This window comes from Podarcis filfolensis (genome assembly GCF_964270895.1).
Source record: "Podarcis filfolensis genome assembly, chromosome: 10".
Taxonomy (NCBI): Eukaryota; Metazoa; Chordata; class Lepidosauria; order Squamata; family Lacertidae; genus Podarcis; species Podarcis filfolensis.
In genome coordinates, this window is record NC_139612.1 from 44,195,257 (window position 1) to 44,211,446 (window position 16,190).

Consider the following 16,190-nt stretch of genomic DNA (forward strand, 5'->3'; position numbering starts at 1 on the left):
TTGTGGGGGCGAGATGCACGAACTTCAGTCCTTTCTTCCGTCTTCTCTTGCGCTGAGTAAGCTTTGCCATATATGCCACCACGAGCAAGCCGACGGAGCCCGCCCCATCCCCGAGCTGCTGCTGCTACTTCCTCATTCGCTTGCAGCCAACAAGCCTCGGTGCTAACAGGACTCAGATCAGCAGGCTCGCAAAGCTGGCCAGCTGGTCATGTGGCCAGTAGAAAGCAGGAAGCACGCGGTTTGCAGCAGCCTCTCCTGAGCCTTCGTCCTTGCAACCTGGTGTGGTCGTCTATGCTCAAGTGTGGCTCGCAGTCGTGCATGGTAAGCGCGGGATTTGACCGGGAGTCGTTGTCTGGCGGCTGGGAGAGGTGAATGTTTTGCTGGGGATCCCCGGCTGGGAGACAGGGAAGCTGAGCAGGGGAAGGAAGAGGTTTCCGGGATTACCCGTTCCTCTTGAGAATGAAATGTCTCTCTTCTCTGCGATCAGAATCTTGTCTCCAGAACGTGACAAGGAACAACACAAAGTGTGAACAGCCAATAATGCCGTAGTTATGCTCCCCCACCCCCAAGTCAATGCATCGCTTTGCCTTTAGCAAAGTTCTTAACTGCATTTTGGGAAAGATCCTGCCAGGCAGCCTTCCCCAGCATAGCGCCCGCCAGATGATTAGGGCTACAACTCCTATTATTTCCAGCCAGCACAGTCCTCCGAACATCTGGAGGGCACCAGGTTGGGAAAGGCTGCTGTAAGATCTCATGAAGTGACATCTGAAATACAGGCTGACTTCTGCATCCTCTTGACTCACCTAGAATAGTAATAGCCAAGTAGTGTGTGCGTGTTCAAACTCTTATGCTGACTGCCTTCACAGGGGAAAGGGGTAGATGCTCTGTCACTGGAGATAATTCTGTTAGGGCTGTTGCTGTAGTTGTTTCTTGCACTGCAGATCCTGCATTGAGCAGTGGCTGATTGGAATACATGAATCCTCCTGCTCTGTAATTCCACCTACAGTAATTGCGCCACACCAGCCACTCCCATCATTCCTGACCATTAGCCATGCTGGCTGGGCCTGATGGGTGTTGTAGTCTAAACTATCTGGAGGACACCAGGTTGGAAAGTCTGTTCCACACTCTAGAAAGGCTCCACTTCTCCACCTGGCTACCTCTAGTGAAATATCGACTAGCTGATGTTTAGCAGTAGATGGTTTTGCATTTACACTGCTATGTTTTAAGCACAACACTTGCTCCTCAGCAGCTAAGAGATAAAAAAAAAAAGCTGCACAAGCTCCAAGTGTTGATCTTCTTTAAAATGAATTTTATCTGCATGGTGCCGCCATTATGATGGAACATAATAATAACTCATTCCATGAGCAGTGATTCTCAAGGTCATTTCTTATCTGAGTACAGAGTTTATTATCCAAAGGATAACAGGGACATTGTTTTTATTCAGGAGCAACCTCATGACTCCTTGGCCACCCCCAGTTTTTTTACCTTTGACATTGTCTACTCTTTAGAGTTGATGAGTTTACCTGGATCATATGTCAGTGTGGTTGAGTAGTCTAAGTGATAGTCCGATCCCTTTCAGGATTAAACATCTCTCATAATTTTGGCTGCAAATTCAATGAATTTGAAACTGAAATTATAATCAGGATCAGGCCAACTACACAAGAAATCAGGAAGTTATTTGCACTGAAGCAGCTTGAGATCAAAGAAGTTACCCCCAGGATCCTTTGCAGATAATTCTGGGAGTGCATCTCTGGGATTTTTCAGATGCGGCTGCTTGGGGCAGAAAATACCTTAGGCTGGCAAGGAATGGACTCTCTTTTGGAGTTCTTGCAATAAGGGGGGGCAAAACTCTGAACTAAAAAACAAGAAAAAGGGATAATTTTCAAAAATCATCTGTTTTAACATGGATCATCGAAGCTGATATGAGGAATGTTGCTAATTGTTCAGATTTGATCATGAAATAACCCAGGACTTCTTAGAGTTTCATAAAGAGGGCAAGTTTTCCTTATCATTTCCATATTTGCAAGACCGCTGTGGTCTCATTCATGGGGACTGGGCTGGTTGGGGATGATCAAATAGGCAGGACCCGTGTAATTGACTTGCTGGGAATGGAAAACAAGCTATGCAGCTTCCCAACTGCTCCACTGTGCTGACTCTTCCCCTCCTGAGAAAGGCGGTGGTTGAAACTCCATGAAGCCCAGGCATATCTGCATTCTAGGTGACCACCTGGCTGTGTAGCAGCCTTGTAGCAGCTGGGGGAGCTACTGCAACAGCTCCGGGATAGAAACTGCACAGCACCCTGTTCTTTCTGCTGCCAAGCATAATAGGGTTATGGCAGCATAGATGATACTACACGACAGCTAGGCATCACACAACATTACACCGGAAAACTTGAACATTGGGAAACAGTTTCTGTCTCAGTAGCTGTTGCGCCAGTTTATCTAATTTTCTGAAACTTGGGCGTTCCATCCTGAACCCACTAGCTACTACTGCTCCCCAATACTGTCAGATATTATCTGCATGTGTCATTTCCCGCTCCGCCCTTCTCTGAAGAAGGGCTGTGGCTCAGTCATGTGCTTGCAGGCAGAAGTTAGTCTAACTTTCAGAAACGGGGGCAGGTCATGCCTAGATATCCCGAAACTGCAAGCTACAAACTAGACACTATGCAAGGAGGGACTACAGCTGCATCCTGCCTTTCTTTAACCTCTAATCCTCCCATGGACATTTACAAACCTGCTTGGCCTTGAGACCAAGGCTGCTTGTCAATATGCGCTTTGGCCTTGTGCTGTGGTTTCAATCTTTGGAATGACTTTAGTGCTTCAGGAGTAGTAGGACCGGAAGGCGGCTCATATTTATTTGATGGCATATATGATGACGAACTGCAGGGCTGGAACATATGAAGCTGCCTCATACCAGGTCTGGCCAATGCTCCATCTAGCGCTGTATTGTCTACATTGATTAGCAGCAGCGATCTAGGATTTCAGACAAGGAGTCTTTCACAACTCTACCTGAAGATGCTGGGGGGTTGAACCAGAGGCCTTCTGAATGCAAGGCAAATGATCTTCCACTCAGCTATATCCTCCAAGGGCTATGCAGATCGGAAAGGCAGAGGATCTAGATAATATCTGATACCACAGGAGAGCATCATGCTGGTGGTAGCTAGAGGCTCTTGGATGGAATGAGAGCACTTTGAGTCATGTGTTGTACTGTAAAGTTTGGATCATGTTGGACAACTGATTGTACTGTTCAAGTAGGGGTGTCTTCGGATAATTACACCTTTGCTTAATAGACTGAGATGTGCACAAGTGCCTTCTTCCCCTTCCCTCATCCCTTCGTGATCCATCTCAGTGAAATGTAGTTTTGTGTTCCATCCTACACCTGGAAACTAGGGTTATCATCTTTGGAAATAAGCCAAGATCTCAAATCACAACCTGAGGCAGTTCAAGATTTCAGCTTGTTCGAAATAGGTCTTCTATCATTTACCGGTTTGGACATAACAGTAAGCCATGGTTAATTGGAGACTTGCTCATTTCACTGAAGCATGCTGTGAAGCAAAAAGTGAAGAGGGTTGTGGAGTGGGGTTGCTGTTACCTTCAATAACCTTCTTATTGAAAACTACTATTATTTGCTCTCACTCTGCAGCATTGATTTATTGATCGGTAGTCATGAAGCTCATAGCGTCTGTACTGCTTGCGGCCTTAGTCACCACCTCCCTGGCCCTGGAGAATGGGCTCATGAGGACGCCTCCAATGGGGTGGCTTGCATGGGAACGATTCCGTTGCAATATTGATTGCAAGACTGATCCACAGAACTGCATCAGGTAAGTGGAAGAGCCTTGGAAGCTCTGCAGCTTATACATGTGCGGCAGGGGCAAGGGAGGGGAGGAGAAAGAAGTGAAGTCCCCTTGCATTTCACACAAAGCTGGATCTGTTTTGCAGGAAGGATGCCTCAAGGGATGCCCATTTTACTTTCCGTCCATTTTACTTATGCTGCCATCTGAATACCCACTAGCTGTGCTCCACTTTTCAACTTTACATTAAAAAACAAACTGGTGGTAGGCTTGATGAATTCTGACGGGCCTGTCAAGGAGGGGGTCGCTTTCCCAAGTCCTCCCTCCAAGCTACTAATCACTCACAGGCACCGAACGGGTTATCAGGCTTTATTGACACCTTCTCTGGCACCAGCTACAGAACATCAAACAGGAGTCTCATCCATGACGTGTTCTCTCCTCCCCTCGGTAGGTTAACTTGAATATTTATAGGGGCTGGGGAATCCTGGCAGCCAGCCAGCCAGCCCCATCACCTGCTCCCACTTGGGGGACTAATTCTCACCACCTGCCTAAGGGCCCCACCCAGCGATACCTGCTTACAGAATCACTACTTCATGACAGGGCTCACAGCCCAGGCACATTTCCCCTGCCATCATCACTGCTGTGTTCAATGTGGAGAAATAAAAGGGCAGCGAGTTTATGTTTTACATTAGGAGGGATGTTTGCTGAGTGGAGTTTACTTCTGTGTAAACATTAGAAGGATCTTGACCATGAGGAAGAGCACTGCTGGATAATACAACATTATGTTCAAGTGCTTGCTAAGAAATCTTGTTTATTTGAATAAAGATTTAATATTGTGTAATATATTCTGACGTTGGCATTGTAACGCACATTATTTGTAATGCACATTGTGTTTGATGTGGGAAGTTTTTGTCTGGTCTGGACAAAGTTCAGTTTAACTGTTGCTTGAGGCCTGAACTGGCACCTGTATGTTCAAATTCTCGGTATGCTAAAGAAGGAGAGAAGGAATATATAACTCACTTGCTAGGTGAAACTTTAGACTTTTCTGTGAGACGGTGTCTGGTACGAAAGCCAGAGGGAAGATATCCGGGGCACAAGACAAACCCACAGAAAAGGGTTGGAAAAAGAGGATTCCAGCACGGCCTTCAGTTGTTGTGTATGACAGACACAACTGAGGTGGAGAAGATACAAGGACAATCAGTCTAAAGCTGTCTTAGTTTAACATTAATAGTTGAATAGAAGCAGTTGGTATTTAAAGTGGCAGCAACAAGTTGACAAAGCATATACTCATTTAGAGAAACAATCCTATATTTAAATCACCAGAGAAGCTTGGGGACTTAGTCTTGTAATAAATAAACATAAACACCTTTGTTAAATTTAACATTTGTATCTGTCTTTGTACCGTGCCTGTACAGTGGTATCTCGGGTTAAGTACTTAATTCGTTCTGGAGGTCCATACTTAACCTGAAACTGTTCTTAACCTGAAGCACCACTTTAGCTAATGGGGCCTCCCGCTGCCGCCGCGCCGCCAGAGCACGATTTCTGTTCTCATCCTGAAGCAAAGTTCTTAACCTGAAGCACTATTTCTGGGTTAGTGGAGTCTGTAACCTGAAGCGTATGTAACCCGAGGTACCACTGTACAGTTATCTGTGAGCTAAATGTTCAGAGGGGGAAAAGGAGACTGAATAGTGGCAGTGGCACGGGTTTAGGAGAACCATTGGAGAGGGAGTTGAGTTTTGTTATTGTACATTAAGTACATAAAAAAAATAATGAAATGCAATACGAAACTTCCATTTTAATTTGTTGTCCAGCTGTGGAAGCTTTCATGGGCAAAGCTTGCCACCTGTTGGTGAAAATAGGCAACTGCATGCTTGCCTTGGTTGTACAGCCCTGCATGGATGGTCTCTTCCGTGTTGTTCCCTGTTCAGGGTCACTTGGATGTTGTTTTTAACTTGCTTTTCTCTTTGTGGGGCAGTGAAAAACTCTTCATGGACATGGCGGATCGCCTGGCAGCAGACGGCTGGAGGGAGCTGGGCTACGTGTATGTCAATATAGACGATTGCTGGATGGCAAAACAGCGAGATTCAGCAGGGCAGCTGATTCCGGATCCTGAGAGGTTCCCTAGTGGCATCAAAGCCTTAGCAGATTATGTGAGTGATCCATAACTCCTGATGGTGAAGCAAGATCCAGAGCATCTCCCATTCGTGGTTTTTAAGAATGTATTTTGTGCTTTTATATATCGATTTTATTCTGTGCACCGTTCCGAGACCTGTGGATACAGGGCGGTATATAAATTCAATCAGATTTTTGGTGTAACACTGATGTTTAGCTTTTTTTTTAGTTGTTTTGTTAATAGAGGGTAATTGCTTTATTTGTGATTTGTGATGGTTTTGCTGATGATTTGTTAAGTATTTTATGCGATTTATGCTGTATTCGTCGTGATGTTTCATTATGTAATTTTTATCTTTTGTTTGTAAGCCGCTTTGGGATTTATTTGAGTGAAAAGCGGGGTAGAAATAGAATAAAAATAAATAAATAAAAATGGGGAAAGACACTCAAGCATGGCAACACACCAACTGTTTTGACTGGTCGACGTTACAGTTTGTCCATGGCAGTTTTCCCTCCATCTTTCAAGTTCTTCTTTCTTTTTGTAGGTGCATGCCCGGGGCCTGAAGCTCGGCATCTACGGTGACTTAGGCACCCATACTTGTGCAGGGTATCCTGGCACAACGCTGGACCGGATTGAACAAGATGCCTCGACATTTGCCCAGTGGGGAGTGGATATGCTGAAGCTGGATGGCTGCTATTCTTCAGCATTTCAGCAGGCTAAAGGTAAGGACTGAGGCTTCCTCGTTGCCTCTGTTCGCTTTATCCTGCCCCTTCAGTGCTCCATCTCCATCCTGCCTGGGCCTGGACTGACCCCGGCTGCTTGATCTTGATGATAAAAAAATTATTTGAATCTGCTTTTGAAGTGTGTGTTTCTCAGATACAGTGGTACCTCGGGTTACATAAGCTTCAGGTTACAGACTCCGCTAACCCAGAAATAATACCTTGGGTTAAGAACTTAGCTTCAGGATGAGAACAGAAATCGTGCCGTGGCGGCGCAGCGGCAGCAGGAGGCCCCATTAGCTAAAGTGGTGCTTCAGGTTAAGAACAGTTTCAGGTTAAGAACGGACCTCCAGAACGAATTAAGTTTTTAACCCGAGGTACCACTGTGTGTGTGTGTTAGTTACACAAGGTGTCATTCATTGTTTTTTTTTAAAAATCTGGTTTAAGAGGAAATCTGAATTTAATACAATCGTGTTATAAGGGTGCTATCTAAATCATTGTCAGGGTAGACTCATTTAAATCAGTGAACAAGTTTATTGATTTCAGTGGGTCTGCTCTGTCACTAACACTGGATATCATGTTATGTCTAGATATTCTTTTTAAACCAGAATCATGGCCATCTTTAAAAACATGCTAACTGAAAGGCATTTTTTTTCCGTTTAAAAAATGGAGTGGGCAGGGAAATAACTTGATTTCTGAGTTATATATATAAAACATAATATGCCTCATGTTGTGTTTCTTATTGTGGGCTTTCAATTAAATCCAAGTAATCACAAGGGCAAGAATACAGGAGACGGCATTGTGTACCTCACTAGAATTATCCTTGGAACCCAAACAGATTTTCTTGCTTTCCAGTTTCCATGCCTGCCCCCTTGCAACTTGCTCGGTTTTCAAATTATGAATATTCTTTATCCCTAAAAGGTTATCCGAGAATGTCCAGTGCTCTGAACGCAACAGGCCGCCCAATTGCCTATTCCTGTAGCTGGCCAGCCTATCGAGGGGGACTTCCGCCCAAGGTGAGGCCTAGCTGAAGAGGCTTTAGGGCTGAGGTCACCTCCTCTGTCCTTTAAAGCATGTTCAGAATTTCTGAGTGGAAATTTCCCATCCCATTTTGACAATTTGGGTGGAGTAAGCAGGGATCCACAAATCTATGCCCACCACTGGCCACCAATCAAATGCTTCTTAAGCTGATAAGAGACAGGCAAGACTTCCAGTCTGACCTTGTTCTACACTTTTGGAAGCACTCTGGAAACAGCTCAGCTGACAAGGAGCAAGACCTCAGTCCTCCCTGACTCATCATTCTATATCCACAAAGGCAACCACAGGGGCGAGGGGAGGGGTAGAATAAAAAGCCTCCACGACAACATCTATGATAGTTTATGTCTCCTTCAAGATCAGGATAGGTTATTTTGATTCCCCCTATATTATCCTCACAATAACCATGTGAGGTAAATTAAGCTGGTAGTTGATGACTAGCTGAAGATCATCCAGTAGGCTTCATGGCTGACCAGGGATTAGTAAATGACCTAAGTCCAACACGCACACTGCTTTTTATTTTATTGTTACACTGTAAATTAGCCAAAAAGTGGTTTCTCTTTGAGTGGTTTTGTCCAAGTAACTAGAACAGTGTTTCCCAAACTTGGGTCTCAAGCTGTTATTGGACTACAATTCCCATCAGCCCTGACCACTGCTCCTGCTAGTTAGGAATGATGGGAGTTGTAGTCCAACCACAGCTGGAGATGCAAGTTTGAGAAACATTGAGCTATTAGGAAAAAGAAGAGGAGGACATTATCTGCCAACATGAGTTTCCCAAGGGGTTCTTGTTGGCCATGTGGGACACAGAGTGCAGGACTAGTTGGCGAGTTGAATAAAGCATGGCTGGATCATCTATTGGCACCATTTCTGTCTGTTGATAATCCTAGCTTGCAGCACCTGTTTTGGGGTACTGCTTCAGGGTGCAATATTACTATTTGTGGTCAGTTTCCCCATACTTTTTGTGCTGGCTGGGGCTTATGGGAATTGTAGTCCAAAACATCCGGAGGGCACCAGGTTGGAGTGACCTAGACATGGTGATGTTGAGCAGAGGAGATTAACATTGAAGCTAGAAGAGAGATGGTCTCAGAATTTCTAACGCTAGAAAAACTGCACCTCGCCCTCTGTTTCTCCAAAAGGTAAAGTGTACAGCTCTATTGGTAAATAACTCATTTCACATCTTTTTTCCAGGTGAACTACACACTCCTGGCAAGCATATGTAATCTCTGGCGAAACTATGGTGATATACAAGACTCTTGGGAGAGTGTCCTCTCCATAGTGGATTGGTTCTCGGCCAATCAGGATGTACTTCAGCCAGTGTCTGGCCCTGGCCATTGGAACGACCCAGACATGGTAATGTTGAGTTGAGGAGCTTAACATGAAAGCTAGGAGAGAGGGAGAGAGACTGTCTCAGGATTTCTAAAGTTAGAAAGATGCAGCAGAGACTCTTGTTGGCAGGAATTCCTCTGCTCTCAACATCTTGCTTAGAAGGGCCGAAGCCTGTAAGTTAAGTGATTTAGCTGGCTTTTGTGTTTCTTTTTGGGAATCCTTCAGTCCACTGCAATGCCCATCCTTCTACCCTGGGTTGTTTATAGCCTTCCCTTCTGTGACCTCTAAATGTTTTGCAAATAAACATATGTTGCATCATTTATTCTGTAAGGTGTGGAGAGTCAAAGAGTTCTGCATGACACAGAACTTCCCTCCCCCAAGAAATCCCTCATCTTCATGCAAACATACAGATTTTTTGGCTTCTGAAATGTTTACCAGTCTCCACCCATTTTCAGGTTTTTTCTTTCGAGCCTTCAAAATTTACAGGAAACTGTGAGGTTCCCCAGATGCTGTGCATGGCAGCCGTTTCTGATCTTATGCACTTGGTCCCTGAAAATATATCTTAGAACATCTTTAGAAACATGTCCAATTGGTGATGTGCATATAGTCCAGTGGCGTGCGTGTTAGTTTCTGTGTGTTGCCACTGTGCAGTGCTCTTGGAGTCACAAAACTCTGTTTTGCATTCCAGAGCTTCCAGGCTATTGGAAGTCTCATGGAAGACAGGAGACGGATGTGATGTTACTGGTTTCCTGTTCCTTTGTTTTTCAGTAGCTCTCTGCTCTCACAGAGAGAGGATGTATTTTCTTTTCTGTCTGCGTAGTTAGGAATAAAACACCCTTTAGCCATGTAGCTCATACATTCTCGTCCTTCCGCATGCTGCTGTATACTCTGCGTAATGGGGAATGTGCCTGGAGCCTTATCCAGAGGCTCAGGTCGTTAATCATCCTTGGAGGAGCTCGGTCGAACGCAAGTCCAACAGTGCGGTCATTGGACTAAGGGAACTATGCTAGTCCCCTAAATGTTCGCCTGGTGCCTCCTTCCCAAAGCCCAGGAAGCTTCTGCCTGGCTTAGGGAGGCGCGTTGCCCATGTTTGCAACATCAGGACTTCACAACACCACACACATGGCATCGACCCCCATGCGCTTCGCAAGCTAGCACCTCTGGCCCTAACTGTTCCCCTATGAAAAATTTCACTGCATGCCACTGATATAGTCCTAGAGGCCTGTGCATGCAGCGCCTGGACTAGATGTGGGGACTTTACCTTGCACTTATACCCCTTTCTGATCACAGGGCACAAACTCCCATTTTTTCTTTGGTTCATTCACATCTCTTCAGTCATTACAGCCTGTATCTTCCATTATTAGTCAGACCTGGATACTTTTGCTAGGAAGACCCAGGCTGCGGCACTGGGGCGACGGGGACTGCAATGGGGACAGAGGATCACCACAAATCATGCAGAATATTCTAATTTACCTTTTACATTTCTCAGAACATGCTGTACAGAAGTGCTGCTGAGAGAGCCTAATATTTCACGTCCTCCAATTCAAAGCAAATTGTATTGCGGTTTTAAACCAGATATTTATAGATTTTAATGCAGGTTTGGTGAATGGAAAAAAGAGACACGTCTGCTGAATCACAGAGAACTAGCTTTTCTGATTTCTGTTCAGTGAACTGGAGCAATGTTCTTCAACCTCGGGTCCCCAGATGGTGTTGGACTACAACTCCCATCATCCCTGACCATTGTCTAAGCTGGCTGAGGATGATGGAAGTTGTAGACCAGCAGCATCCTAGGAAGCAAAGTTGACAAATACTGAACTAGAGCCTTCTCTGAATCGAGCCATCATCTCCTTTTACTTTCATCCTTCACTTCAGTCTCATCCTTAGTTTTAACCTCCTTCTTTGTCCTGCAGCTAATCATTGGAAACTTTGGCCTCAGCTATGAACAGTCCCGCTCCCAAATGGCCTTATGGACTGTGATGGCTGCTTCCCTTTTCATGTCCACGGACCTCCGCACCATTTCTGAGCAAGCACGAGAAATTCTACAGAACAAATTGATGATCAAAATTAACCAAGATCCCCTGGGAATTCAAGGACGCAGAATCCTTCAGGTAGGGAAGGGCAGGATCCTGTAACTCGGTAGTTAAGCATAGCCTACAAACCCTTGGAGCTGGGAGTGCTGTCTTCTGCTTTTCGATCTGAGGAGGAGTGGTAACTTGAGCCAAATGTGTGTAATTTCATTTTATATCCTGACTTTCTTCTGAGGCATATAATCTTAAAGGGTGCAGTTAGACTCTTGTGCACTTTTTTCTGCAGCGTATTTACAGAAGTAGACCTACAATTTAGACCTTACTGAGCACTGTTTGCTATTGGTAGCACTGTTTGCTATAGGTAACAATATCCCCTGTTTCCAGCCACTTAACAATTTGCAGTGTTTAGTCCCTGGTATCTCTAGGGAGAGCTGGGTAGATTCCTGTCTGAAACACTGCCAGTCTGTGTAGATAATACTGAGGCAGATGGACCAATGGCCTGATCCAGTATAAGGCAGCTTCCTAAATTCCTTGTGTGTCCCAGTGGAGCATTCCTGTTATTGGCACATAACTTCAATCTCCTTTTGTAGGAGAAATCTCGCATAGAGGTGTTCCTGCGCCCCCTTTCCCAGTCAGCCAGCGCTCTGGTTTTCTTCAGTCGGAGGACAGACATGCCGTATCGCTACACCGCGTCCCTGGCCCACTTCAATTTTACCCAGAATGCTGTGTATGAGGTAAGAAAAAGACACGGCTTATCAGTATCTTGGAGTAGTCCCTATCCTTGCGCACCAGCAGGGCTGCTGCTTGTCCTGTGTAGAGGGAGGAAGGAGGCCTTTGGGGGTGCAGACTCCACACACATAATCTTCAAGAACCTGTATGTTAATGGTGTGTCTTAAGAGTTTCTGCATTATCATGGAGAAATCTCACTCTCAGCCTTCCAACCTTGAGGCCCCTCCCTCTAGCATTCATCTTCCCCTTGCCTACGTTGGATTAGGCCTGGTAGATAGACACAACAGAGCAGCAATGTAATAAGTGCTTTGAATAGAGCCACACTGGTGTTGCTTCTCTGCATGGCCCACAGATTTGTGATTTGGCCATGCAAACGTTTGTCTTTTGTGTTTGGGGCAGATAGCAGAGTTAAAATTAGCATGGAGCTCTTTACCCATGGTGCATTTGCCCCACAGAGCAGCCTTCACCACAATTTACATTTTTTAAAGGTCACCATATCCTTGCTGCTTCTTTTACCAGTGAGCTGTGCATTTGCAGCAGTATCAAGAATACTGTCAGGGGTTCAGGAGCAGAGGGAACGGATGGCGAGGAATCGGAAGGAGAGGTTAGCGATGATAGCCGTCCGAGATCTCTAAGTCTGTCCAGCGAATCGGAGGATTCACAGAAAGGGGCTCCCGTGGGCAGAGCTGGGGGGTTACCAAGAGGGGCACCCCAGGAAGAAGGGACCAGAGGGGATTCAGAGAGCAGCAGCTGGAAATCCGGACCAGCTACTCCACCAGAGAGCAGCAGGGGGGAGGAGTTCCAGGCACCAGCGACAGGCAGCTCTCCGGCAGCAGCCACGCCTGCGTCAGAGAGCGAGGAAACGGTAGAGAGGAGGGTCGGAGACAGCGCGCGCGCGCCAAGTTCAAATGTACCAGAGGGAGGCGCAATGAGCAGCCCGGAAAGGGAGCCAGGTCCTAAAGCCCGCCGAAGGGAGGGGGAGGAATCCGAAGGGTCCGCATCCGAGGCATCCAGGAAGGAAGGAACCCCGGGGGGTGGTAGGACCCAGAGGCGAAAGGAGAGACGCAAAAGGTGGAGCAAGGCTAGGGTCTTGAACTGGTGTACAGGAGGCGGAGATTCAGATGGGACTTCGCCGATCTAGGGAATAGACGTAGAGACGCACGCTAAGATGTGGAAATGGAAATTATACTTCAATAAAGACTTTATTCCGTTCTACCGGCTAGCGTTGGTCCTTTGTGAGCCGGGACCTAGAGGCAGTCTCTGACAAATACTATTGCACAGCAAGCTATAATGCAAACCAGAAACTCACCATCACAGTTTGTTTGACGTGGAGGGGTGGCACAAAACAATGAGATGGGGAATTAAGTTTTCTAACATTTTAAAATCCATCTTGTAGATTGCTTTAGCACTTTTCCATTTGTCTGCTATCATGGCTGTGAAATAGCAACTGTATCTGGTATGTTCAAAGCAATGTATCCATGTTCATTCATTTATCTGTGTATAATATACATACCCACAGAGTTAACTATGTCCTGTCACAATGATTCCTTCTGTTTCAGGCACAGGATGTGTACAGTGGTCAAATTATCACTGGCTTGAAGGCTGCCGATAACTTCACAGTGGTCATTAACCCCTCTGGAGTAGTCATGTGGTTTGTCTACCCAACAACATACCTCGGCCAGCCTTCCAGCTTTGTGAAGCAGCTGCCTGAAGCCAGGAAGTTCCGTCCTTCTGCCATGTGATGCCAAAAGGCCAATTGCTAGCTGCTACGATTTGTCAGCGAGTCAGGCCAGGTGCGAAAGTGTTTCACCTTGTATTGCTGATGGCACCTCAAAGTGGGGTAAGTGGGTGGGGTCAGAAGGGGGATTTTACACATGCAGTGTAAAAACTGAGACAATGCACCATCTACCTCCAAGGTGCTACTGCCTGATTCTATAGATCCACTTGGAAATTAAGTCCTTACTCGCATCACAGAGTTGCAGCCTTAATGGTAGCCAAATGCTTTGACATCACTGGAAATTTAAGTTTAGATCATCTTAAAACAGTATATTGAAATTTAAGATATTCATATGTCAGTGAAAACTAACTTGCCTGGGATTTTCCAAAATTGGTCTGAAAAAAATCTGATTAAGCTTCAAATTAACCATTTTCTTCTTTCTTTTCTCCTCCATGCTGCAAGTATTTTACCTGTTGTAGTATCCGAGGCAGTTAGGTTTCATAGTGCAGCACATGGAGAGACACCCAAACACTCTTATCTGCATCCAAGACTTACTAGAATCCACAACAGCAATTCACATCTTTGAATGTATAGTTGTATACACCACTCTTATGATCCTTTCTGCATGCTGAGAGTACCAATTGTGAAAGCTAGCATTTCAGGTCACAGGGATGTAGTTAAGTCTTTTCCTTGACATGCTAGCATATCAGCAAGGCAACTTATGGAAACAGTCAAAATAGGCTTGCATGCATTCAGGAAGGATGTATCACATTGCTGAATGTAGTTTTGGGTTTTAGGAATATCAGCGCCCTTCTGTTTCAGACAACAGATCCATCTGGTTCAACCTCCTGGAAGCAAAGGCAACGCACCTCCTCTGTTCCTCCCCCTGCCCCCCACCCCAAACCTGTTATTCAAAGGCTGCATGTCTTGGGCTAAAGGCAACCTCACCTATCACAAAATTGTTATAGGAAACATGTGTATATATGGATTAACATTAATTGTACACACAGATGTTCATGCAAGTCTTTTATAACTTTAAATCAGGGTTGTTGTTTTTTAAAAAACAATCAAGCAATATATAAATTTTGTGAAATAAAATAAAGACTTGTTTTATAATCTCAGCCTCTGTTTTAATTTTTTAGGCTAAAATGAACTATAACATTTTTTTAAAGTTTTCATTTCATTTACTTTGTGAGCCACCCAATTTTTTTTCTTATGGGGTGGTTATTTATTCAATACGTTTATACGAAGTAAAAACGGTGGAAGTGTAACAGTGGGAAACTTCAGTTGTACAGAGGCAGAACTGGAGCTGAAGGAGCCTTTGGGACTGGTAAAGCTGCTATAAAATACACCCCAGAAATTAGGAATCTAAGAAGGGCAACCTTATCCAAAAGAGGCAGTAACTTTGGGTGATAGATTTCAGGATGGCTGCTATCTTCCTATTGTCATCTGTGGAGGGGACGGGAGATATGCAAAATAAGTAGATTTAACACTATAATCTGATTTAAGAGCATTTCCCCAACATGCTATTTTTAAAAAGCCAGGAGTGGCATGCTAAGCAAAGTAAGGCACAGGAGCAGATTCCACATGCAAGCTATTATTTTTGCAGCAGTTTGTTAGGATCCACTTAGTCAGACATACAGTGGTACCTCAGGTTACATACGCTTCAGGTTACATATGCTTCAGGTTACAGATTCCGCTAACCCAGAAATAGTGCTTCAGGTTAAGAACTTTGCTTCAGGATGAGAACAGAAATCATGCTCCGGCGGTGCAGCAGCAGCAGGAGGTCCCATTAGCTAAAGTGGTGCTTCAGGTTAAGAACAGTTTCAGGTTAAGAACAGACCTCCAGAACGAATTAAGTACTTAACCCGAGGTACCACTGTACTCAAATTAGGGTTCAGTGAACTCAGCATCTCCTTTGACTAATGTAGGGTCCTGCACGTGCTGTATAGCAATGAAAACTACAGGTTACCAAAGGTGTTGCAAACTGGTGGCAGCCACAATCTAACATGAATATTATAGGCTACCACTTGATGAGCCAGCCGTCACCACTATCATTTTACCTTCTGCAATCATTTTTTATTTGTCAAAATGAAAAACGACCATATAAAACCACCTTTCTGCTTGTGTCAAGGTCTTTTGGTCTTAGGTTATCCACCTACCTCTAGAAGTATATTTTATAGGAATCAGATAAAGGACAAAGAACTGAGTAGCAGTTTAAAATGGAATGATTAATGCTGTGTGTCAAGCTCTGGAAAGCGTCACGTACTTCTAAACCTGATTTTTTTCTGTTTGTATATAAACCCCAGATCTCCCTTGATAACTGAACTGAAAGGGAATCATTCATGGGCCCACTCCTCCCTTTATATCCAAGATGAGGAACCTCTGGCCCTCCAATATTGGACTACAATTGACCCTGCTGTCTGGGCTGATGGGAGCTGGAGACCAAGACTATATAGAGGACCAGGCCCCAGGCTGGCTTCAAGTCATTCTACTAGAATGAGATCCCACTCCTCAAAGAACCCCGTGCCTTTACTTGATGTGTGTGTGTTCTAGAAAGGCACCCAGAATTATTCTCAGATGTTTCCTGTTCACTTGGACAAATGGCAGCTATGTTACTTGTTTTGCATGTTAGTTCTTAGAATGTCATGCGAGAACAGTATTTAATACAACTCCTTTAGAAAGAAACTCTCCCCCACCCCCCTCTCTCTCTGACATGCGCACAAAAAACCAGGTT

The 16,190-nt window shown here is 44.9% G+C and overlaps 1 protein-coding gene across 1 annotated transcript; it reads left to right on the forward strand.

The window, feature by feature from the left end:
- The first annotated feature begins 143 nt into the window (after positions 1-143).
- On the forward strand, positions 144-14,569 carry NAGA (alpha-N-acetylgalactosaminidase). The gene is made up of 9 exons (XM_083573817.1): positions 144-321; positions 3,643-3,820; positions 5,766-5,940; positions 6,445-6,622; positions 7,541-7,635; positions 8,843-9,004; positions 10,891-11,088; positions 11,598-11,741; positions 13,296-14,569. The coding sequence occupies exons 2-9, from the start codon at positions 3,666-3,668 to the stop codon at positions 13,476-13,478; spliced, it is 1,290 nt and encodes a 429-aa protein (XP_083429943.1). The 5' UTR covers positions 144-321; positions 3,643-3,665; the 3' UTR covers positions 13,479-14,569.
- The last annotated feature ends 1,621 nt before the right edge of the window (positions 14,570-16,190 follow it).

What these genes read in the sequence shown, in the direction of transcription:
- NAGA (XM_083573817.1), top strand. Translation starts at nt 3,666, where the DNA reads ATGAAGCTCATAGCGTCTGTACTGCTTGCGGCCTTAGTCACCACCTCC. An exon ending in TCAAAGCCTTAGCAGATTAT is followed by an intron (nt 5,941 to 6,444) that starts GTGAGTGATCCA and finishes TTCTTTTTGTAG; the next exon opens with GTGCATGCCCGGGGCCTGAA. An exon ending in GAGGGGGACTTCCGCCCAAG is followed by an intron (nt 7,636 to 8,842) that starts GTGAGGCCTAGC and finishes TCTTTTTTCCAG; the next exon opens with GTGAACTACACACTCCTGGC.